The sequence below is a fragment of the Nomascus leucogenys genome, chromosome 6 (genome assembly GCF_006542625.1).
Source record: "Nomascus leucogenys isolate Asia chromosome 6, Asia_NLE_v1, whole genome shotgun sequence".
NCBI classification, from domain to species: Eukaryota; Metazoa; Chordata; class Mammalia; order Primates; family Hylobatidae; genus Nomascus; species Nomascus leucogenys.
In genome coordinates this window covers 61,292,069-61,316,498 of record NC_044386.1, presented here as the reverse complement: position 1 = coordinate 61,316,498, position 24,430 = coordinate 61,292,069, and the positions used below count along the sequence as shown (strand labels likewise).

General features: G+C 52.0%; 1 protein-coding gene across 3 annotated transcripts; it reads right to left on the bottom strand.

Annotated features, from left to right (window-relative positions):
- Nucleotides 1–1,685: 1,685 nt before the first annotated feature.
- On the bottom strand, nt 1,686–22,595 carry BMF (Bcl2 modifying factor). 3 transcript variants are annotated; one of them, XM_030814326.1, is made up of 5 exons: nt 22,495–22,595; nt 21,981–22,108; nt 19,524–19,820; nt 17,906–18,066; nt 1,686–5,701 (listed from the first exon to the last, which is right to left on the bottom strand). In XM_030814326.1, the coding sequence occupies exons 3-5, from the start codon at nt 19,813–19,815 to the stop codon at nt 5,600–5,602; spliced, it is 555 nt and encodes a 184-aa protein (XP_030670186.1). In that variant the 5' UTR covers nt 19,816–19,820; nt 21,981–22,108; nt 22,495–22,595; the 3' UTR covers nt 1,686–5,599. The 3 variants fall into 3 exon arrangements, with proteins under 3 accessions (XP_030670186.1, XP_030670188.1, XP_030670187.1); XM_030814328.1 differs by lacking the exons at nt 21,981–22,108; nt 22,495–22,595 and adding an exon at nt 20,087–20,151; XM_030814327.1 differs by lacking the exons at nt 21,981–22,108; nt 22,495–22,595 and adding an exon at nt 20,034–20,145.
- Nucleotides 22,596–24,430: the final 1,835 nt, after the last annotated feature.

Here is a 24,430-nt window from a genome sequence, read left to right as displayed (position 1 = left end):
CCTGGCAACACGGAAGACCATGCTGTGGAAGGGGCAAGGCTGATGAGAGAACAGTTAAGATGCTCCACAGTTGTTCAGGCAAAAGAACTTACATTAAGACGGTGCAGCAGAGACGGAAGATGGGCTGCAAGAGACATTTCCAAGTAAGAATGGCCAGAGCTTATTGACCAACTGCCCACAAATAATTATATCATTAATATTAATAGCTAACATAAATTGAAAACTTAATATGTACCAAGCACTCTTCTAAGCACCTTACACATATTTACACATTTAATTCTCACAATAACCTTATGGGTAGGTACTACTATCTCATTTTATAGGTGAGGAAACTGAGGCACAGAAAGATTATGTGGCCTCCCAATGCCACATAGCTGGTGAGCAGTACAGTCTGGGTTAAAACTTGGACAGCTGTGCCTTTAATGTCTCTGTTCTTCCTCTGGAGGGATCAGAGAGAGAGAAGGGAGGGAACAAGGGGAACAAAGGTGAGCTCTCAGATTTCTAGCCTGGGCAACCGAGTGCAGCCTTACCCAAGGCAGGCCTCGCTGATGTGAAAGACATCACTATCACCAGCCACCTACTAATCCCCTGTGAACCTCATAGGAACTGCTTAATGGACTCAACTACAACCCAGCAAGTGAAATGTGGAATAACATCCGGACATGGCACCAGGCCCCACTTATACCACGCTCCAGTAAAAATAAACCTCCCTGTCCAAATACAGAGTGGTTGGAAGTGCCATACTTTACAGAAGAAGAGGCAGTTATTTGGCATTAAAAATAGATAAGTTTTGGCTTACTTGAAGATCTGGGCATGAGCAGTGCGATTCCCAAATGGAAACAGATGGATGGGGTGAGCCCCCCCTCAAGACTGACTCAGCTATTTAAAGAGACCAAATAGAAAATTATATCCCCTTTCTGGGCCTCAGTTTACTCACCCATAAGACAGAGAGGTTGGACAAAAGATCCAATGTCACGCCAACCTCCAACCCCCTATGAGGGTCGGAACTGGAGGCCAAGGCTAGATCTGAGAGCTGACAACCTCCTAAACCAAGGACAGCCCAACAGATGCAGGGTGGGTTGGCCCCTCAGTTCATAACTTACTGCTGATAGGATCAGGAGTAGTTTTTCCCAAGGATTTTCAGAACTCTGTCAAGAGCTTTAAATCACCGCTTTGAATCGGACACATTGTTAATCCACAAAGAAATGCAAGCCAGGAAGTCCTCCTACAACTAGCTTGCCTCCTGAGGGGCTACCTTGATAGAACGGAGGGGTAGGGGAGTGTGTGCAGGAGGGGCTGCTGGGGTCCTTTCCATCACTGGGTCCCAGCGGCGGACAAGCCCTTTTGACACATTCCCTTTAATCCTGCAAGGCAGGCACAGTCGTATTTCACACGTGGAAGAACTGACGGCTCAAAGAGGTGACATAACTTGCCCAAGATCATTCAGCTGGAGGAGGAGGGAACCGGGTCCAAAGCCTGCATCTTTCCCCCTCACAGGGCCTCTGCTGTGCTGCCTACCGTGTGGTCGGAATCACTCTTCTCAACTCCAAGAGGGGAAAGGAAGTCACGGCAAAAGCTGAGCACCTCCGGGTCACTCAGGCTGGCAGCTGAGAAAGCTAGAAGCCTTTAATTTCCTAACTGATCTCCTTGCATTTTTACCACACCTTGAAAAATAAAAGACCAGATTTGCTTTAAATGATTTTATTAAAAATTGTACCAATTGATGGGGGAAAGATATACACACATACACACATATGCATGTGAAGAACATAGACACATAAAGCCAAAGGCTCTGTACAGTTTTTTTAAAAATGGGGCCCCTTTCTTCTTCCTCTCTCCCGGAGGCAGAGTGCCCAGACCCCAGGGCAGCTACCCTGGGGATGAACAAAATGCTACATTCTCACTGGGTCTCCCCCTGATAGCCCCTGTGGATCCAGGGATGGGGTAGAAGGCTAGCAATGCTCCCAGAGCAGGGAGGGGCACTGGCCACCTGCACAGAGAGAGGGGCAGTGGGGCTCTGAGCACCTTTAGGTGGGAGGCTGGCTGGGCACCTATGAGCTCAGCTTTTTCCCCTATCCCCTCAAGACTCAAAAGTCCCCACCAGCCCTCAGGCTGCCTAAGGGTGACAGGTGAGCCCCTTCCTGCTAGGGTGTCTGGCCAGGATGGCCTGCTTCCAAGAGTCCTCACCTTCACACAGAGAGCTGTTTCCAGCCCAGGCCAGCACTGATTTGCAGAAGGCCTGCAGAGCCATGGTGACCAAAGTCTTCCCGCTTCTGCCATGTCCCTTCTCCCTACCCCACCTCCCCATCAAGTCCCTCAAAAAGAAGTGCTCACTGGGGTAGCATGCTCCTTGCTGCCCAGGACAGTCACCGTGGCTCCACAGCACTCTTCCTGGGAGGCCCTGGCTGAACTGTCCCGAACAACCCCCAGGCAGGGGCCACCTGCCGATGGGGCTGGGCTGCCAGGAGCAGTGAGACAGGTCAGCTGGGCCCCTCTGGGCCCTTGAAACAAGCCTGCCACATAGCTTTGGACACAGACCTACTCCCCTGGGAGCTGAGGGAGGTCACTGGGAGGTGATCTTTTTCCACCTCGGATTGAGCAAGAGAAGGCTGCCAGGGAGCAGCTCTCCAGTGGCCCAGACTTTGAAACAGGCCAGGCAGAGGCCAGGCTGAGTCCTCCACCCTCACTGCAGGAGTCCAGCGTCTGGCCTGGGGAGTTCCCTCACCAGATCTGTCGACCAACTTCTAGAAACCCCTGCTTTGGGGTTGTGAATTAGAAGGGCTGTTTTGATCCTGAATATCAGGCTTCCCTTCCTCCCAGGCATTTCTTTGCCGAGGAGGAAGGTTTCCAGTCCCTCTCCCAACCCCCACCCTCAGCAAGCCACAAAGCCTCCACCGTCTTCAGCTGGTTACAGGTCAGGATCCAGGTCAGACTCTCCCTCCCTCTAAATCTGATTCTCCACCCCTCGCTAGAGACAGCCAGGCTCCTGGGGGTGGGGGATGGAGTCTGAGGGGGTGGAGGTGGCGGGGAGGGGCAGGTCTCCTGAGGCTAGACTTGAGGAATGTTTAGGCCAACTCACCAGGCAGAGGAGGAAGGGGCCAGTTTAGATCACTAAGCCAATTAAAAACAACCAGCCAGAAAGAACCTTTCTCCTTCCTGACAGCTACTCTGCCAGCTACCTCCTGGGTTTTGTTGGTGGGGAAGAAGGCAGAGGGAAAAGTGAGGGGTGTAAATTTTGCCCTGGCTCACTTAAGACAGTGAGTGAGTTCCTGGCTTTGCATAAGATGGAGACAGTGCAGTCAGACCACCTTCCACCTGCCCCAGGCTTGATGTTGAGGTGGGTTTGTCAAAGCCTGGGCTCAGTTCTCAGGCCACAGGGCACCCAGCCTGGGCCTGGCAAGGTCTCTGAAGCTGATGGCCTTGCCTCAGCACCAAGATCTAAATCATTTTCTCTCTCACTGAGCTCAGGTGGAGAGTCTGCCAAAAGGGGTGAATAGTTGGCTGCTGTAAATAATCCCGGTTTTTTGGTGTGTGCCACTGAAGCATACGGCAGCAGCCTGCCTGTCACCACCTTGATCTAGAGAGGGGAAAACAACATATGTCCCATACACATCATAAAATGGTATGGAGACCCACAGGGAAGGCTGAATTTCACAATGGTCAGTGTGTCCCAGAGCCAGTCTTCACGCTGGTCCCTGGCTCCTTCTCTGCATAGCAGGAACCCGTCTTCTTAGCAGACAAATCATGGTACACACCCTGAGAATAGAATTCTGACCAAGAAGAGGTAATATCCAGAATATCTGAGCAGAACAAAACAAAGGCTTACACACACAGTTTGAGGCCCTTCTCCTCCAGGGTGCTGTGAGCCCATATGGCACCTTTGCAAATTAGGAAAGGCACCCCTTCTTCTTGGGAGAAGTAGCCCCACACCAGGGCACACAGCTTAGTGAGCAGAACACAAGCTGAATTCCAGCCTCCATTAGCTCTCTCTGCAGGTGCCCTTGTGCAGTGAACAACCTGCACAACTGTACATCCAGAAGATCAATGTCTCCTTCAATAGTACTGAAGACCTTCTCTCTTCAGAACTGGAAGAGCTTGGGCTTGTTCAGATTTGTGAGTCTACTCTGGACTCCTCCTATTTCCTTGGGTAGCCCTGAGGTCTTCTTCGTCCAGGGAAGCCATCTTTTCTTTGGGCCTTACTTCACTGTTAGCACCAATGTTGTCTTTTCTCACATATGCAAAAGTTATAATTTAGTTTCTAGCGTCTGGTTAACAGATTCCCTGTGCCTGCCATGGGAGCTGCCACACCGGCTGCTTTAGATCCTCTCCATAAGTGCCACAGCAGGGAGAGAAGGGAAGACATGCAGAGGCAGCTGTGATCCTGCTGGGTTCCAGAGCATGCCCTTCTGGCCTAGCTGGAAGCGGGAGGATGATAGGAAATGTGTACCCAGCTTTGACGGTTCCCCACTCTAATCATTATCTGTTACTCTAAAAGTCACTTAGCTGGCAAAGCCACTGTCCTGGCTTCTTCTGTATCCCACTAGGTATGAAAAAGGATTGGGGATAAGGGGGAAGAGGTATGTTGTTTCCAAGGAAACCAAGGGGTCTGGGGTCCTCTAGGGCTGACTCTTATGGTGGGGTGGCCCCACATTTTCCAGCCCCACTGCAAACCTGCCCCCGAGGTCCCTCAGTGCTGATGTTGGGGGTGGAATGTGGTCTGTCGGCGGGGTCTTTTTAAAGAAGAGCTGACAAAGGCACCGGCTGCCGGCAGCAACACGCTGACTGGCTATTCGGCTCATCCCGTGGCTGACACCCAGCTGGTCCCAGGCTGCCAGTGGTGGCATGGCTCTGTACCTCAGGCCAATCCTGGGGCCTCCAAGTGGGACCAAGTCAGTTTTGAGGCCTAGCCAGAAGTTTGGTTCATTTTGCGACATGTTTGAGGGGTCCTTAGAGAAACCCAACCCTCCCTGAGGTCTGCTGGAGGTGACAGGAGCTGGCCAGGAATCCTTGAGCCCATGGGGCAGGTACTGGCTGGGAAGTAAGAACCCAGTCAGCTGTGGAGCTGGCCGGCCAGCCTAGTGAAGCTGCTATCCTCAAGTGGAGAGCCGGTGGCCGAGGCCCTGCTGGGTTAAAGCAATGTGACCATCAGGATCATGGCCCCCATCCACAATGGAAGACTCATAAGTTTGGTGGAACTGGGAGTCTAATCCACTCTCGATTTCTTAACTGAGTTCCTCTGGAATAAACCACAGTCCACTTCCCAGAGAACATCACTAACGGATCATCTTCCACAACTGGTAGATTCCTCAGTCGAAGAATCTACTTGTCAGAGCCCTTGGGAATTCTCACCATCACAGACACGTCAGCCTCTCCTTCAACAGTGTTTGACAAAGGCCCCCATTCCAGGTCAAGGGCCTGACAGAGAAAGAAGGTCCCACTTGAGTACGTTGTATGTACACTCAGAGAGAAATTTAAAAAAATTAAAACGCAAAATAACAACAAAAAAACAACTTCACAAGACACAGTGTCAGTCCTGCCCGATGTCCTTCCTGTTCCAGACGGTGTTCCTGGTGCCCCATGTGAAGAGGGCAGCCCAGCCTCACCTAGGGCCTGCCCCATTCCTGTTCTCTTCTCCATTCAAAGCAAGGTTGTGCAGGAAGAGGAGGATCTGCCACCACACGCGATTTCGGTTCTGCTGGTGCTGAAGGGAGAAAAAAAAAGACCAACATAACTCCCAAACACAACCTTAGACGACTCCCTCTCATTTCCAATAAAAGTTCAGATCTCCAAGTCTCACGGCTGGCACTTTAATCCTATCAGTACAGCTCACAGCGGGGAGGAGGGGGAGGCGAAAAAAGAGACACTGCCATGTAGAGGAGATAGTTGAGTTCTCCAAAAACAATTACAGTTTTAACATTAAAAAGAAAAGACTAGGCTCTATATGCACTATGCACAAGAGGATTAAGCTTTTTCCCCTGCTTGCAGGATTTTCCAGAGTTTAGCCAAGTGCTGCTTTTAATCAGATTGGCTCCCGAGCCCCTCAAACCTCAGCTGCATGAACAACAAACTGGCTTCAGAAAGAGAAGAAGTGCCCCCCTCTCTCCCCCAACTCCAAAGTAACATAGAGAACAAGGGGAAAGGGGGGGCCTCCATCTGCAAGTGATTTGACACTGTGAAGGTCAAAGGGTTAATCTTCAATTTAAACCACACTGCTGAGGCAGCAAAAATCTGATTTCATCCAGTGCAAACACGCACACACACAGACTCTCACACACACACACACTCTTGTGCGCCCGCCCGCTCTCCCTCCCCAGCATCTCCAGCTCAGTGCTGCCCTTTTTATAGATGCTCTTGACAGTAAGCCATAAATAATCCCTCTTGGAGCGCTCTCCTACTGACTGGAGCCAATTAAACATTAAGCAAGAACATACTTGAAAACAAAACAAAAACAAAGAATATATACTATGCTCTGGAGGTTATCCCAGGTCTTACTGTCAGGCTGGGAAGCTAGGGGCAAAGTTCAGGGGTCAGTGGCTCACCAGATTGGGGCTGGTGCCCTGCCCACACAGGTACCATTTCCCAGGAGAGGCCTGGGGGGTGGAAACTGGGGGGTGCTGGAAGAGGCGGTCTTTGTTCTCTCTTTGTCTGCCAGGGCAGGAGGACTGGGCGGGGGCCTCTCCACAGGGTTCTCAGTGGACAGGGGAATAAAAACCTAGTGTGCAGAAAGGAGCCAGCATGGGCTGGACTTGGATTACTTCAGTGGCCCCATCAGCAAGCAAGTTTACATGAGGTGTCCGGGGGAGCTGGAGCCCTCTCTTAAACTGTCTTTAACCACAGCACCAGCCCCCACCAGGCAACTACTCCTGGTCAGATGGGAAGAGGAGAGAGGAAGCCAGCAGCACAGCTGGAAAGGGGGCCCAGGTTGCCTGGACTCCCAAAGCTTCCAGGTTCTGTCCAGCCCCGGCCTCCCTGACCTTTCCCAGGGCTGCCGTGCAGGTTGCTGGCTTCCCCTTCATGCTGCCCTAGGCCACAAAAAGAGAGGCATCCAGGCAGCTGGCCTCAGGGCCTGACAACCCAGGTGAACACAGAATGCCCCCGTCCATGGCAACAGCATTCCTCCTTCCCCCGTGGAAGAGCCTGGAAAACAACCCGGCAAGCTGGAGGCGCAGCTCCTGCTCAGAGGGGAAGGGAAATCGGGCGTGCCACAGAAGAGGCCTGGCAGACAGAGGGTGGGGAGATGGATGGCTTCCTCGTGTTTTGTAAACAAAGATGAGTAAAAAGAGGAAACACACCCGGCTTAACAAAATCTGGTTAGAGTAAAACAGCGTGAAAATGGACTCAGCTGCAAACCCGAAGCCTCCGGCCTGCGGCAGCTGGGCCAAAGACCCTCTCTCCTCCCCTCCCCAGCTGCTGCCCGAGACAGGTGCAGAGGTCATGTGGCCGAACAAGAGGAGAATCCAGGAGCAGACTCATCCCTGGAGAGGCCAGTCTGCTGGAATTCCAGATCTCCTGAGGTGCTTGTCTGAGAAGACCGGTGGCAAGAACAATCATCACCATAATAGTAACATGGGCTAGGGTGGCAGTTGGGGGTGGGGAGGTGCCAGGCTCTGTCCTGTGTGTTCTGCATCCTTGCTTCTCAAAGGGTGGTCCATGGACCAGCAGCCTCAGCATCATCAGAGAGCTGCCTGGAAATGCAGACCCAGCATCAGAAGATTCCCCAGGTGATTTTGAGGCACATTATCATGCCCATTACTTAGCGACCACATAGCTAGTTTAAGTGGCAGGGACTGGACTGAACCTAGACCATCTGGCCCTAGAGCTATGTCCCTTCCCATTATCTCTGTGCTCAGAGTGCCACTACCTTTCTTTATACCAAAGCAGACCCTCTAGCTTCCCCTTCACTAAATCATCTCAAAACAGCTCAATGGCCAAGGAAAGCAGATGAGAATTCTATGATTTGGGGCTGAGGTGATTCCCATCTCTGTATGCCTCAGTTTCTCCCAAATTCCACTAATGGAGGCCACCTACTCCCTGGGCAACTTGAGATCTCTGAAGATGACGCACAGACTCCCATCATCTGGGAGCGTTGGGGGACTCAGAAGCAGCCGTGGGCCAGAGAGTGCTTTCAGACAGGAAGGCTGAGGTCTTGCACGGGACCCAGGCAGGCCTAGGTGCAGGAGGCAGGGTACATAGGCCAGCCCTTGGGAAGGATCTAGTTTCCATGCGTCTGCGTGTGACAGTCCTTAAGGCTCATGAATTGGCAAGAAAGGCTCTATGGTGCATGGATCCCCAGGGACCAGGAATCAGAGGACCTGACTTTAGAGTTGGATCTCCCATCAACCTGCTCATGAGTTCTCTCTTGGCTTATAAGGAAAATGCAGGTATTGTACTAGATCAACAGTTTCTAAACCCAACTGTGTCACTAAGCCAGCTGAGGTGCTGTTGTAAGTACAGAGTCTCCAGGCCTCTCCCAGACCCACTGGGTCAGATTTTCAAGGAAGGGTCCCAGGAATCTGTATACTGAACAAGCTCCCTGGGTGACATTTTAGAGATCAGAAATCATTTACTGTATATTTTAATCATAAAAGCAATACATGTTAATTGTAGAAATATTGGAAAATACAAGACATTACAGAGGAGGAAATAAAGTCACTCATGATCCTCCAGCCTAGAAGAAAACACTGCATATGTTGGTGTTTTCTTCAGTCCCTTTCGATCTCTTCCCACCAAAGTAATGTCTTACCCCACTGGCCAAGCCAGAGGTCAATCCTGCCCAGGTGGTTCTGTGGCAGCCAGGACACAGCCTTTTGGAAACCGCAAAGGTGCTCTCCAACCCTAAGGAGTTTGTCATCCACAACTACCTTCAGGATTACAACTCAGAGCTCCAACAACTGAATTCTGTCAGCTGGGTGTAGGGCCTGGGAACCACCCATGGGCCCATGAGCCCTCTCTGGCTACAAGCAGATACCACACAGGCTCCCTATGGCCTTCTCCTGCCTCAGGGCAGCCCTCACAAGACCCTTTTCCATGAGGAAACCAAGAGAATCAAAGAATGCCCTGATTACAAAATACAACAATAAATAAAATCTTTCCTAAAAGTTTAACAAAAGGGCCTGACTAGAAAGGAAAGAAAAAAGACTTGAAGGGAGGCCAGTGGGAGAAACAGTGAGGAGGAAGGAAGTTGGCCTTCACCGAACAGGATGAAGAACACAAAGACACCAAAACACCAGAGAACGTGGGTCCTTCCACAAGAGGGTGTGGAGGAGAAGGGGAAGAGAGAGGAACCAGGAATGAGCGTACTTGGCCTCTGACCCTCAGGCACCTGGCACAGCACCCAGCGCACAATCTGAGATCAGTGAGGGCAGATCCCCAGAACCAGGCCTGCTCTCCTAGACTCAGCTAGGGAACCCCTCACAGAATGGGAGTTCCCAGAATACAGTCAGGGTCACCCAAGGGTGGGGTCTGGGATACAGAGGAGGGGAAGCTCACCCTAGAGCCCTCGGACTCACATGGTTTAGAAGGCAGGGCCAAGGCATGGAGGGAATGAACAGAGGTGAATGCCCCCAGGGAAGGCGCCCTAACATGGTAGATCACGGTGTTCTCTTCAATGAAGACAGCACAAGCAGGCGTCAGAGCCCTGTGCAGCTTCTTTGGCCCAGCCTCATTTTCTTGCCATGGTCAGGGGATGAAGGCAGTCGGCTGACAAATGTTTCAATCCCTACTGTGTGCAACACCCTACACCTGAATGCACAGTTGCTCATCCTGTGTAATGGGGAACATGGAAGGCAAACAGTAGGCACTCAACAAGGGCATGCTGGACCAACTACAGAGGAGTCAGCCCTGAAAGATAACCCACTTGTCTGAGGCCAGGAACAACTGATGTCTGGCCAGGTCTAAAGATGTACTTTATGTGATAGTATCAGCCTCTCACCTGGGGAGAGGCCCAACTAGTAAAAGGCCTCCCTTTTTTTTTTTTTTTTTTTCCTCTAAAGAGCTGGCTGTGGTGTCTGACAAGGTTGGATTACATAAATCAAACTACGTTTCATCCCACACAGCCTCTGCCCTAAGCACAAAGCGTGTTCCCTACGCTCCCTGGATAAGAATCTCCCTCTGCCTTTCCCCCTTTCAGATCCAATTCATACCCTCTGGGGGCTTTGTGTGTCATCAGTGTTCCAGATGCTCCAGCTAGAGCTAATTCACCCCAAAGTATCAGAGGAAGAAGCAAAGCGAAGCCCTGTGCAGCTCTAAAAGAACCTAACTCACAAAATGCAAATTTACCAAACAGAGAGCAACTTATAATATCTCAGATATAGAACAGAGCACTTTCCTTTCTTCTCATGTGATCCTCACAATAGGAAGAGCAGGTATTATCAACCCATTTTAGAGCGACGGAAACAATGGCTCAGAAAAGTGATCCCAAGTTAGTTGGGAGGGGTGTTATTTGAGGCCCTGACTTCTGACTCCAAAGCTATGTTCCTTCACTAAAATTTTACAGTGTGTTTATTCACATTATGAAAATAGTATTACCTTTTCAAAGCAAATCACCACTGATCTGCTCCCCTAGTATGTTTAAAGACATTGTTTCCAGATCATTAACTATTTAGTAAGGATGCTGTGGACCAGAAAAAAATAACCCTTTCAGAGGCAGAGCTAACTGAAGATCAAACAGAAATAAAGCTAAAACTTTAGGTCTGAAATTATAACTTCAGACTGTGATCTGAAACCACACTCAATCTCTTCAAAATGCAGAATTGTCTATACTCTAGGGGAAGGTACACAGTCCACGATGTGAAGTTTTCCTCCCTCTTCCCTTTTGCCTGTCATTCTCTAAACCTACTCAGGCCAAGGCTGAAAGAGCCTGGCAGTTGAGAACAGGAACATTGAGATAAGAGAGACTTTTGAAAAACTGCACTTGAAGGAAGCTAGGAAGATGTTTTCTGTTGAAATAAGGACATTTTAATGAAGCACCCAACTGAGCTACCAAGCACCCAACTGAGCTACCAAGCACCTAACTGAGCTACCAAGCAACCAACTGAGCTACCAAGCACCCAACTGAGCTAAGAGTTATGTGGATACAAAGATGATTAAAATATTATAAACTTGATTCTCAATCATTTTACAATATAATGGGGAAAAGAGCAAAAACACCGAGCTAAGTATCACATGAGGCAGAGCGGGTTGGGGCAGCAAATGTGTGCTCCCTTGTACCCTTGTTTTCTGGAATGTGATTGCTGGGCAGCAGGTATGGGGCGATTGGACCATGGTTCCAGAATCCATCAAATCTGTATGACGCCTAGCTCAGCAAATGACAGTGTGACTTGGGCATGTTACCTCACTTCTCTGAGCCTCAGTTTCCTATAACACAGTGACAAAGGAGTCTAAAAGTACAAGGTTGCTGTGGTGATTACATAAGAAAAATATACATAAAGCACTGGGCTTGGGGGCAGCAATGAGCAGGCTCCTCCTTCCCTGGGGAGCACAAGGAAAATCTGGGATTCACTGGGTTTGCAGAGCACTTCTCTCAATATGCTCTGCAACAGGGCCTGCCTGGGGAGCACCAGCTTCCCGGCAGACTCATGAAGTCCCTGGGAGATCCCTGACTTTCTGCTTTGAGACTGCCCACAGCAGCCACAGGCCATGGGGCTCAGGATTCTAGGCTGCCAGGCTAAGCCAAGGATTCTGAAACCCAGAGGGCAACCCCTTGGACCCAGTGGGCCCACTGCCTCAGACTGCTTCTGACCCAGAGGCCCGAGGAACGAGCAACGTGGCAAAACGGGAAAGGAAAAAAAGACTCATTGCCAAGAGCTTCCTCAGCCCAGCCAGCAGTGTTAACAGGACATTGAAGCCACCATGGCCACGCCCATTGCTTCTCTAAGGAAAAAAGAGCAGTAGGAAGCCAGCCAGCTCTCAGTGGAAGATGGCAAGGCTTCCTCTAACACAACTGGAAGACACTGGCTCCAGCCACTGGGGGTGGAGGGGTACGGGTGGGGGACAGAGCTGTGCTGCACCATCCATGTCCCCAGACCCTTGTTTTGCACCTGCACAGCCTGGAGGGAGAAACTACTGAAACCCTTACCCAGTTTCCTTCAAGCTGAGAACAGCTCCATCAAACTACTGGGCAACTTCTTCAGAGCTCAGAAGGGCACGACGGTGTGTGCCCTGGTTAAAGAAGGGAGAGGGAGGGGGTTGGGGGGACAAGCCTGTTGTGTGTATTATGCTATGCAAAATAACCCCAGGTTCTGAAAATCAACTTGGGGTCTTTTCAGCTGACTGTTCATGTCCTGTCCGGGACCAGGTCAAGGCAAACCAGGCAAGGAGGAAGGTTGGAACGGTCACCTTCACACACGGACTGATCGTGTGCTCTGGTCATGGAACATGACCTCTTGGCTGCCAGACATGGATCAAAAGGCAAATCAGACATTTTTCTTTAACCTTCTTTCTTTGTGTCTCCCTTAGTCCCCTCCTCCCATCACTCGCTTTCCAAAAAAAAAGCCAATTTCCATCGCATGGCCTGCCTTGGTGGGGAGGGAATGAACTCTCCGGAACTACAAGGCCCTCTCCTGGAAGAGGGAGCAGTCAGGTGCAGAGTGTGTGGGGAACTCAGCCTCTAGTCTGCCACGCTGATGACTCAGAAGCTAAATATAGCGAGCGATATAAACAGAGCCAGCCACACAGCAAACACAGGCCCCAGCCCCGGCCCCGGCCCCGGCTCTCACGCACACTGGCTCTCCGCAGTCCCTCCCCCAGCCTCAGTCTTCCCCTGGCACTGTCCTACGTGGGCCTCCCACTCCTGGGACAGAGGCTGGCTTCCTAGGGACCCTTCTCACTCTATAGCAAACCTCTGGGGCCCCTGCCCGGGGCTGTCCCATCTAGACCCTCAGCAACCTAGTTAGCCAGCTTAAGTTCCAGAAAACCACTCACTAATAACTAGAGAATCCCAAAGTGTCAGGAAGCAATCAGGGGCTCCCTGAACAAACGATCCAGTCTGCTAGGCAGAGAAGCTGCTAGTGAATAAACCATGTAAACACCAAGTCGGGTACAACATCCAAAAGAGCTCCCCAAATTACAAAGTCAGGTCCAAGCGAAATCCTAAAGTCACCTTTTAACATATTTCTAAAAGTACTCAACTCTCCCTGACTTAATAGTTATCTGTAGCACAACTCCTAAAGGCCTTTCACATCAACTAGGCAAGGTAAGTATTAGAAACCAAGGCTGAGCCGGGCGCGGTGGCTCATGCCTGTAATCCCAGCACTTCGGGAGGCCGAGATGGGCGGATCACCTGAGGTCGTGAGTTCAAGACAAGCCTGACCAACATGGAGAAACCCCGTCTCTACTAAAAATACAAAACTTAGCCAGGCATGGTGGTGCATGCCTGTAATTCCAGCTACTCGGGAGGCTGAGGCAGGAGAATCACTTGAACCCAGAGGCGGAGGTTGCAGTGAGCCAAGATCGCACCACTGCTCCAGCTTGGCAAGAAGAGTGAAACTCTGTCTCACCAAAAAAAAAAAAAAAAAAAAAAGGCTTGGAGAGATTAAATGATTTGCCCACGAACACACAACTTATAAGTGGCAGAGCTGGGATTTTAACAGATCTGCCTACAAGTCTAGGATCGTTTTTGTGATATTACAGCTAAAGATGGTTTCAACTGAGTAGCTGAAAGTTTTCTCAGATTTCATTTGCCAAAAAATCTAATTACTACTCAGGGATTTCCAAACCCAGCTTTTCTGAATGGAGCCACTCCTGGTCCAAGTGAAAAAGCCATTTCCAACATGAAGAATTCCAACCCTCCTGTAGCTTTACTTACTTGACTGTCTACAGTAACTACTATTTTTGAGGATTCTTGGCTTCTTAACATTGCCCAGAAATATCCCCAAATGTCATAATGGGCCATTGGGACAGAAGACTCTCCCAAGGGGAGGGGATACCACTTCCCGCCCCTCCTTAGGCTCATGCTGAAGGAGGCCATGGCACAAGGACAGGAAAGCTGGGGCTCAGACCTTCTGGCCAGGGCAGCCCAAGGGCTCAAGGAGGAAGTACATCTGCACCACGCTCTTCCACGCAGAAGCTGGACACAGAAGCACCACAGCACCACCGTCAAGATAAGTCATTATCAGCAGACCATCGGGGGTCCCTGCCACAGTTTGTCAGCTCACAGAGGAGCAAACAGGGGAACCTCCACTCCTGCCCCAGCCAAAGAAAGGTGGGATGTGTGGTGAGGTTCGGAAAGGTTTTTACCTCCACTCACTCTGCCTCCAACTCTCTTGCTGCTTTGGAGACACAACGAGCTGAGGCGGAGCACCCTGATGACTCTGATCTTCTGCCGCCGGTTTTTTGCCTGTGGATCTGGAAGAGTCACCCTGAACTGGTAACTCGGGTAACCAGGCTAGTCCTCCACCTAGCAAGGCTCTTGGGAAATGTGCTGAAAGTGCAGATGGCCCGCGTAAAATGACACCCAGGGAAACTTGGAACCTGTTGCATCTGGAGCCAGGTCGATACACTCAATTGGGATTTCATGGCATCATCACGCCCCCTCCCTCTGCTCCATACCTCCAAGGGAGAAGGTTGTTCTGGTGCAAAAAAACGAATAACTCGGGTCTGTAACCAGGGATAAAAAGGGGGAGTTCACACTCTCCACAGGACTATGGACCAGTGGCCACTGTCTGGCCCCAGGACACTATCCCAGATGTAGGGGAAAGGTGGTGGTCAGGCCTCCTCAAGCCCCATCTGCCTCTAGGGTTGCTTTTCTTGGCTCTCTAAATCCAGCCCGCAATGATGGGGAACGACTATCATTCCCTGAAGAGAAATCGATAAGGCCAAGGTCCACAAATGATCAGTCTGGACACTAATTTCTCTGGACCAGGCAGGTGGAGGGAAGTTCAGGGGAAGCAGCTCTGCTCAGGGAGTGCCCTGCCAGGTGGAGTGGGAAATGAATTGTGAACCAACAAGAACAAACGTAGGGGCTGATCAGGATCATAAACACAAACAGGCATTAAAGAACATCTACTGTATGTCCCCAACTCTCATAGGTATTTTCTCACTTAATTATCACAGTAAAATTCTGTGGTATTAGCACTAATTCATAGAAGAGGAAATAGGCTCAGTGAAGTCAAGTGACTTCCCAAAAACTAGTAGGTGGCAGAGCTGGTATTCAAACCTGGGCTTTCTGACTCTGAACTCAAAGCCTAGAAACTAAATCCTAAATAACCTCCTTCCCACTACCTCAGTTTCTTTGCCTGCAAAAATGAGGGAAGGGAATGGGGAAAGAAGATAAAGGATAAGAATGTAGGAGTGACAACAGTACTTTCTAGATATGAAATCTTAGACTGTAGTTTATATAAGAATCAAGCTTAGAAAATGACTCACTTCTTAAAACCAGCTGCTGAAACGTTCCAGGAGTACCAGTGTTCCACCTGCCTGAAGCCATCACCTTAGCCCTTCCTGCAGGTTGAGTTCCTGGTGAAGGTCTATAAGTAGGGTCAGTGGGAAGGAGGGGGTTAAAAGCAAGAAGACTCTGGGGAGAACTGTTCAAGAAGACAAAAAGCCTGGCTCTTTGTACTGGAAAATTTGGGAAAACCAGCTCTTTGAGCTAGAAAGGGCTCACTGGCCAGCCTCTTACCCTTGCAAGTAAGAAGAAGTAGGTAGCTGGCAGGAGGGTAGGGGTACAGGGAACCTGGGAGCCAGTGTGGAGTAAGGTGCAACGCAGAGGAGACTCTCATGCCTTGCACCTCCACTTTTCCTTCTCCCCAGCTTGGGTGGCTCTGGCTAAAGGCATAACACCTTGTCTAAAACTAACCTGTGCCCGCAAAGAGGCAGCTCTGAACTGGGAGAAGTGATGCCAACCAGCAAAAAGCAGGGCAAGGCCGGGCACAGTGGCTCACACCTATAGTCCCAGCACTTTGGGAGGCCGAGGCAGGTGGATCATCTGAGGTCAGGAGTTCGAGACCAGCTTGGCTGACATGGCGAAACCCCGTCTCCACTAAAAGTACAAAAATTAGCCGGGTGTGGTGGTGGGCGCCTATAATCCCAGCTACTCGGGAGGCTGAGGCAGGAAAATCACTTGAACCAGGGGGAGTGGAGGTTGCAGTGACCCGAGATCGTGCCATTTCACTCCAGCCTGGGCGAAAGCCAAATTCTGCCTCAAAACAAAACAAAACAAAACAAAAAGCAGGGCCAGACCTTGGGATAAGGGCCTCCTCCTCCTCCTGTTTAGGACCAAGTTAGGAGGGTCCCCAGGACTGTATCTGGTCTTGTGCCGGGGAGGGCTCCCAGCCTATTCCCAAGCCTATAGAGGCTCACCAGTGGATGGGGGAATATTCTGGGGAATAACTGGTGAGAGAGATCAGATTATTGCAAATGAAGCAAGCTGCCTTCCACGTAGCCCTCTAGATGAGTCTAGGAGAGCCACAGCCACTGTGTCCTCCCATCCTCTCCAGTACCAGGACTGGAAGCTGTGAGGTGGGCTCAGCCATAGGCCTGTACAACCACGGTGGAGTGAATGGGCAGGAAGGAGGCCAAGAAACTGAAAACAAGAATCAGAGTGAGTCCACACAGGGACTGAAGGGGAAACTCTAAGCCAAGTTTCCACCAAATAATCAAAGGAGAGAATAAGAACTGGAGCCTAAGTCTATTATCTAAGCATAGGGCCACCCTCCCTTCCTGATCACTAAGGGACTGGGAGGACTTACCAGGGCCAGGCCTGGCCCCAAACTGTCCTTAGAACTCCTTGGCAGAGGGCACTAACCATATCTAACCCACAATGTCCTGTTCTTAGGAAACCCAAGGTCAATTCCCCTTCCCCTGGCACTGGTAATGGTTTGACCCTTAAGTCAACCTATTATTACCAATAGCTCTCCTCCAGCCACCTGAAGCTACCCATCTAACCTCGGAGTCTGCCCCGTCATGGTCAAGCTATTTATTCCCTTGATTTCCTCACAGTCAGACACACAAACACACATTCAGAGCCAGCTGGGCTGGGGACACAGTCCCAGAAGTACAGAATGTGTTCGCTTCCAGGTGGCATGCCTGTGCTTCAGCTGTGGCTGTATCAGCACGGATGCAGCCTCAGGCTCCTCTCCCAGCCTTGGCAGCCATCCAGAAACCCTGACGAGGAAGGGTTAAGTGCCTGGGGGCCCAGCCCAGACAGCGGCTGCTGGAACAGGGAGGGCAACCTCCAGTCCATGGCACAGAGGGCTCCTCCAGCACGAGCCTGCCAGCCGCCGCCTTTGTTGATGGACTCTGCCACATGCTCGGCTGACACGCGATGCTCCGCCCTGGCGGGGCTGGTGCCAGGCTGCCGGCCAAGCACCCGGCTGAGCGCCCGGCTGGCCGCCGGTCTGAGGAGCCTCTCCGAGGTACACTCTCTGGAGTCCCAGACCCTGGTTCCCACACAGAGACAGTGAGGAGCGGCCTCCCCAGCTGGAAAGTGTCAGGTTTCAACCGGTTCCACCACTTTCCCCAACTCAGGCCCCATCCCTTGGCCTGGTTACCCGGTTCCCACTGTACCTTAGCCAGGCACCCCCCAACTGCCCAGTTTCATTGCAGCACCCTGAAAATCTTCCTCTTAGGTCTGTGAGGGGCAACCCCCCAGCCACGGCCATAAGAAGAGACAGGTTGTCAAGCAGAGCTGCAGAAAGCCATCCTATTCCCAGACTGTAGCTTCTCCCGAGAGGGCTCTTATGGAACATGAGTTGAGAGTGGGCAGTTAACCAATGTGGAGCTCAGAGATGAGGGCAAGATGCTCAGCCAGTTAGGCCCCTCCTGCCCATGGGAACCGCCATAACCAAAACTCTGGGACAATATCCTTGAGGTCTGGCAGAGACAGAGTTGCTGACAAGAGGAGAGAGGCAGGCCTTGGCCCCCAAGCCCCAGCAGACTCAACCCTCCTCCCCTAAACCCCCGTGCCTACTTGCTGCACATGAAGCCGGTGGAACTGGTCTGCAATGCACTGAAGCTTTCGGGCAATCTGTACCTCTGCTCGATGTTGCCACTGCCCTTCGGGGGGCTGCTCCCCGATGGGCAAGACTGCCGGGAAACTGGCAGGGAGAGGAAGCCGGTAGCCAGCATTGCCTGCAAAGATAGAGGACCCACATCTCAGCATTCTCCACAACTGCTCCAGCCTCCCTACGCCTGCCTGACCTGGCCAAGATTGGAGGCTGAGGGTAAATCCTCATGTGAGAAAGGATAGGAGCCAGCCCGCCTCTATCGGAGCACTCTGCCAAGCTTGGACAGCCTGCTGCCCAAGTGCATAAAAGTTGCAGAACAGAAAGAGTGGCCCCAGCCTTCTCTTTGCTTCTCCATTCACTGACAGTGCCATGACAAAGGGCAGGTGGTAACGTGTGGAGGCGAACATGCCAGCCTTCCATACTTATTTATCAAGCTACCCTTGACCACAGTTGGTTATTCACATAGTAGCAGGTTGAAGCTTTTCTCTGGAAAAGCACTGGAGGTAGCTCTCCAGTTTCTGGGTTGAGCAAAGTAAGAGGCAGAGAAAGAAAAAATCAAAAAGTGTCTTCACTTTTTTAGTGCAGTAGAGAAAGGCTGGTCTCCCGAAGCTCCTGGGCAGCAGCACAAAAAGAGGGAGAGAAAACTCCTGAGACGCACAGAGCTGCCAAGTTGCTCTCTGGAGACAGCCCCAGGCAAGACCTCTAGACCAGCGCTCCACACTTACCCGGTGCACGCGTTAGACCCACCGCTAGGGGCGCCAGTCCGCCGGACTCCTCGCTCCTTTCCCTCTTCCCCGCCTGCCCGCCTTATCCAACTTCTCAGACTCCTGCCAGAACTGCTTTGCCAGAACTGCCCGAAAGAGCAGTTCCCTCTGGGAGTAACTGCAGTGTCTCCTCAATCTGCTCGTCAGACACAGTAAGCCAGCCTCCTTGACTTTACCCTCCCTCCATAAGCTGCAGTGCTAATAGAAGAAAACAGACTGTCTAACCCTGCCCTTTTGCCAGAGGAGGACATATTTCTCATAAAACAAACTATTTAAGCCCACAAATGAAGGGGTCTTGTCTTAGCCTTGGAAGCATCCCCTCTGCTGGCACTGGGCCCAGGCAGGCCCAACCTCTTTCTCCAGTTCCCCTTTCACGCACAGAAAGTCCCAAGTGGCAACTGGGGGCCACCTTCTGCCTCTGGGAACCCTCCCTCCCAGAACCGGCTGGGTTTTTCCCTTCATTGTCAACAGCCAGTCACAGATCCTCCAGCCTTCTCCAGGGCAACAGGAGCCACTTTATAGTACGCAAGTCACTGCTAGGACACTAAAGGCCAGGCCACTCAAGGGGCACAAGATGTAAAAGGAGATACCATGGACCCAAGGATCCCTCCAGGAGGGGACAATTTGCCCTTTGGGGGGGTCTGAGGCACAGGTGAGGAGCACTAACAAGCCGAGAGGCAGCAGGTGGAAGTCAAGGAATCAACAGCCCCGCTGATCACTTTGGGGAAGGAAACAGCAAAGGGCAGGTTTGGGGAGGGAAAGTCCCCTCTTTTCCCCCAGTCTCTATGGGAGGAGTCTTGAGGCTGAGAACACTCACCATAAAAGAGTCGCTGGGGTTCCTCAGTCACCCCACAAGGCAGCATGACACCTTGGCTGGGGGAGGCTGGGCTGAGGGTCTGGGTAGCTTTGTCTTCCTGGCTGGTGGGTCGAAGGCCAGGGCCACAGCAGTGGGTGAGAGGGAAGAGCTGAAGTCGGCTGAGGGGGCAGTCCAGTAGGCTCTGGGCAAACAGGTCAGCAGAGAGCAAGCTCCCGGGTTGGGTGCCCGGCTCCCCATCCTCTGGTTGGAACACATCATCCTCTAGCTCCTCCACACACTGAGATGGCTCCATCTCTCCTGTGAGGGGGCAACGCAGGCATCTGGGCTGCTGCCCCACCAGGGCCATACCTGGAAGGACTCCCCTTCCCTTCTTCTTTCCATGCTCCCCCTTCTTATTTGAGGTGGCCGGGCCACATACTGATGACATACAACCCTGGTAATAAAGCACTGCTAAGGGTGACATTCACTCCTCAAATGTGGACTGCCTGAATGTTCAGGGGCTCTCCACACCTCTTCCCTGGGCCCGCCTGGAACCACCCTTTTTCTTGATTACGTTTTCTGACCTAGGCCGGTCACAAAGTTTGGCTCTCAGGGTTGTGAGCAATAGCAGGAGTAGAATCAGCAGCTATATGCATGCATGGTACCTGGGAAAATATAAACAAGACTAGCCTGTGTAAGTTGCTGTCAAGGGTGCTGTGACTGGCTATACATACAGTGTTCACAACACACACACACACACACACACACACACACACACACACACACATACAGAGTCATTGTCCCAAGGAAACTCTTATCTCTGTCTGAGTTGAGCTCCAGGCTCAGCAGCAAAAACAAAAGCCAGCAATCCTAGGGCAGCCAGGTTCCCTCCAAACCTCTAAGCTCCGCCCTGCTGCCCATCTACTCTAATCTCCACCCCTTGCTTGCACAACACAACAAACAGGCTCTGCAGTGTGGTAAGAATGTGTCCTGGGAGAGGGGATAAAGACCCAAGCTAGTCATTGCAGCTGCTGTCTCGGCTCTCTTTGAGCAGAGTTGAGCTGTCTGCCCACCAAAGTTTGGCCTAGAGGGTAGGTCCAGCCTCTCCCAACTAAGTCTCCTCACTAGTCTCCACGACTTCAAATCCCTGATTCCACAGCCTCCCGCTCCTGCCAGCTCTGAACCTGAGACTGGTGCAACTGGTCTTACAGAAGGAAGTGAAATTCAGCCCTCTCCCTGTGACCTCACTCACTGCCTATACTACTCAGGTTATTGATATGAGTTTCTTGGTGATAAAGAAGTTCCTCTTGCTCTGCCTGATGGCTCTTGAAAGTCTGAGCTTGGAGCTACTCAGCATCTTAAGCTTCCAACCCAGCTCCCTACACATACCAGGAACCGCTTAGGGCCCCTGCAGCAGCCAGAAGCAGCAACCACCTGAACAGCTAAGGATAAAAAGAGATGAATTTCATTCTTGTCAGATTCAATTAGAGATTCCTGGGGGTTCTGTCCCCCAGTCTCTTGCCTTTGAAGAACAAGCCAAATGGTCTATGGATTGGTGAAGTAGCTAAAAGAATCTCAGTACAATTCAGAATCCTGCCTTTGCCAAATGCAAGCTCTCTGTGAGGTGCTTGCTTGGTCCCTGCCTTAGTCCCATCCCATCCCTGTCCCTGAGCTGTCTATGGTCCTGTCTGTGCCCTCTTCCCTGGAGAATGAGGAGATGCCTGCTAGGATGGCAAGCAGCCATGTGGTGTCTTTGAACAGTGTTTCCCAAGTGTGTGTGTGTATGTGTGTGTGTGTATGGGGAGGGGGGTGGGAGGGTGCACTCCAGCTTATTAACAACAGGAAACAAAATTTCCTGATGAAAGGACCAAGTGCTGTCCCGCCAGTCACCTGGCAGGGGCTCCTCTCCAGCTCTCCAACCTCCTCTTCTCAGGCTGGCAATCTCGACCTAAGAAGGGGCCCTCAAAGCCAATCACAAGCATTAGTCATTGTCTTGGTTTTTCCTTTGAAGCCTATCACCTTCCCCTCCCCCTCCCAGCAAAGCCCCAAAGTTCGACCTTTGCCTGGACTGGACAGTGGGGGAGGTGCAGCAAGAAGGTGTGGCTCTGCAAGCCCCAGGGACCCCTCTCACGCTCCACAAACTGTAGGTGGCTTGCCTGTAGGTGGGCGCCTCTGGAGGGGTGGCCAAGGTCAAGGGTAAACTAAGAGAGGGTGAAGCTTTTCTCCTGAGCTTGAGAGGTGATGTCCAGAGTGGTGGGAGGAGGGCACTTCCTGAAAACAGGGCCAGGGAATGCTTTATTCCTAGCAAAGAAACTCAAGCCCAGCTGCAGCCATCCCAACTCCTAAGGGCTGGAAGAGGGATGCTGAACTTAGACTCCTTCTCCTCTTAGGAGAAGGCAGTAGTCAGACAACCAGATCCTCGACAGTGACTAGGAACACACACACACACACACACACACACACACACACACCCCAGACCTGGGTGACTCCAGGAGAGAGTCTCGGCCTCCGAGTTCTGATGCCAGGGCTCCGCGCCAGGGTCCAGCGTGACGAACACTCGGGGGCTTGACGCCCAGACTCGATTGGGAAGGAGGGAAAAAGCCCAGCTGTTAAGGAGAGGAGCCTTCAGACTCCGCAGGGAGGCAGGATGCCCCACAACTCCTGTCCTACCCCAAAGTCAGACCCAGAGGCTGGGCCGTTCTCGGGCGCCCAGGTCTGCTCAGCAGTGCACCCCAGGTTCCCCTGCCTACCTGGACCCAACTCCTTCGAGTCCCAAATGTTACCCCCAAGTTCCCTCTTGGAGCAGCGCACCCAACTGTGCGTTCTGCACCCCGTTCCCTCACCCCAGCGCCCCAGTTCTTCATGGTCACCCCAGACGTCCGCAGCCCAAACCCTTCCCGGGCCCCCGTGCGCAGCGCGACTCCGCTCCCCACTTCCCCAAGGAGCTGCGATCCAACTCCGCCCGGCCCCTGGCCGCCACCCGGGCGCTCACCGGGCTGCGGCAGGAGGCGGGAGGCGCAGGCAGGGGCGGCGGCGGCTGCGGGCACAGGCCGGGGCTGGAGGAGGCCACTCCGCACGGTGCGGTATTGTTTCCAAAATACGCCCGCTCGGGGCATCCCGCAAACAGCTGATGAGGCCCCGCCCCCCCTTCGCGTCACGCCGAGGACTGGCCAATGGCGAGTGAAGCGCCAAGTCCCGGGCTGGGCCGCTGCCAGGGACGGTCACGAATGTACGAACCTTCCCATGGAAACATTGCAAGGGGCCAAGCAAAATTCCGACCGTCGCCAGAAGCGCAGTTGGAGCGCCGTCGCCAGCGCGGATTCTGTCCCCAACACAGGCTCTGGAAGCGCCAGAGAGTCCCTGAATCCTCTGTATTAGGTGTGGGAGAGGGGGCGCCAAAGTAACTTTTGTCTTCTTTTTCACGGGAATGGGCAGAATAATTGCTGCGCGTCCAGAAAGGGAGGGGGGAAGGAGGCGGGGAGTTTTTTGATGAGGCTGGTGCGTCCAGTGGGTGCAGGGTGCAGGGTGCGGGTCCCTATGGGATCCCAGCCTCAGAGGAAAGCTCCCTCCCGCCTGCCGAGCAGGTCAGAAGAAAACTGCAGCCCCAAAGCTGAAGGTGTGTTTGAAACAAACACATCCAGAGGAGCCCTTAGGTCCTCTTCTTGACTGGGCGTGGGCACTGGCAAAATAAGCACCTGGTTGAGAAGAGCAGCGCTCAAGAAGGCCGGAGCTGCTTGAGCGGTTGACACATATCTCGCATATGGCAGCGTTTAGAGACTGCGCTGGTGCCGCCAGGAGAGCAGCATGTCCTGCAGACCGCGCAAGGGAGTCTATGGGCTACTTCACAGACACTTACCGAGCACCTACTCTGTGCCAGATATTGGGCTGAGTGCCAGAAACCTGGCGTCTGCCCCCAAGGAGCTTACAGTCTACTAGGAGAGGTAGCCCTGAAAATACTGAAAAGTCATTGGAATTGTATTCATTCCAAGGATAATGACTATTGAGGAATGCAGAAAAATTCAGAATACAAAGGCTGGAGAAGGCCTCAGGGAGACAGCTTTTAAATTGAATGGGAAATATTTTTCAATAAGGAAAACCAGATGCATGTGGCTCACGCCTGTAATCCCAACATTTTGGGAGGCCGAGCCGGGTGGTTCACTTGAGCTCAGTAGTTGGGGACCAGCCTGGCCAACACTGCGAAACCCTGTCTCTACTAAAATACAAAAATCAGCCGGGCGTGGTGGCGCATGCCTGTAATCCCAGCTACTTGGGAGGCTGAGGTAGGAGAATTGCTTGAACCCAGGAGGCGAAGGTTGCAGTGGGCCGAGATAGCGCCACCACACTCCAGCCTGGGCGACAATGAGACTCCGTCTCAAAAAAATAAAACTAAAATAAAATAAAAAAGAATAGCCCAGGCCTAAGGGTAGCAGACTGAAGTGCTGAGCTGGAGAGCTTACCTGTGCAGGGAGCAGAGGGAGGCTTGGTGACTGGATCATTGGGTGCACACTGAGATTTAGGAACGGTGGGCATGGGCAGGTGGGTTCAGGTCAGACTGAAGAGGTGTCCCTGGAATGCCAGACTGAAGAATCTGTATTTTGTAAAGGGGAGGTGGCGAAGATTTTATTGCAGATGAGTGACTTGACCAAGCCTGAGTTTTAGGAAAGATAAAAATGATGAGTCCAGAGAGCAGTGAGAGGGAGCCAGTCCTGCAACAACCCTGACCCACCAGGGGCAGTAGGGCTCAGCAGTGCTCTGACCACCGAGCTGCTCTCTGGGTTGTAAACTTAGATTTAAGTTCAGAGGAGCTGGGACCTTCAGCCCAATACAGCCTGAAGTCTCCTTGTACCTTTTTCCCATCCATTCTTTCCTTAGCTCCCTCAGAAGGTACCTGAAACAGAATGAACCAGCCATATTGAGGGCTGTGGTTG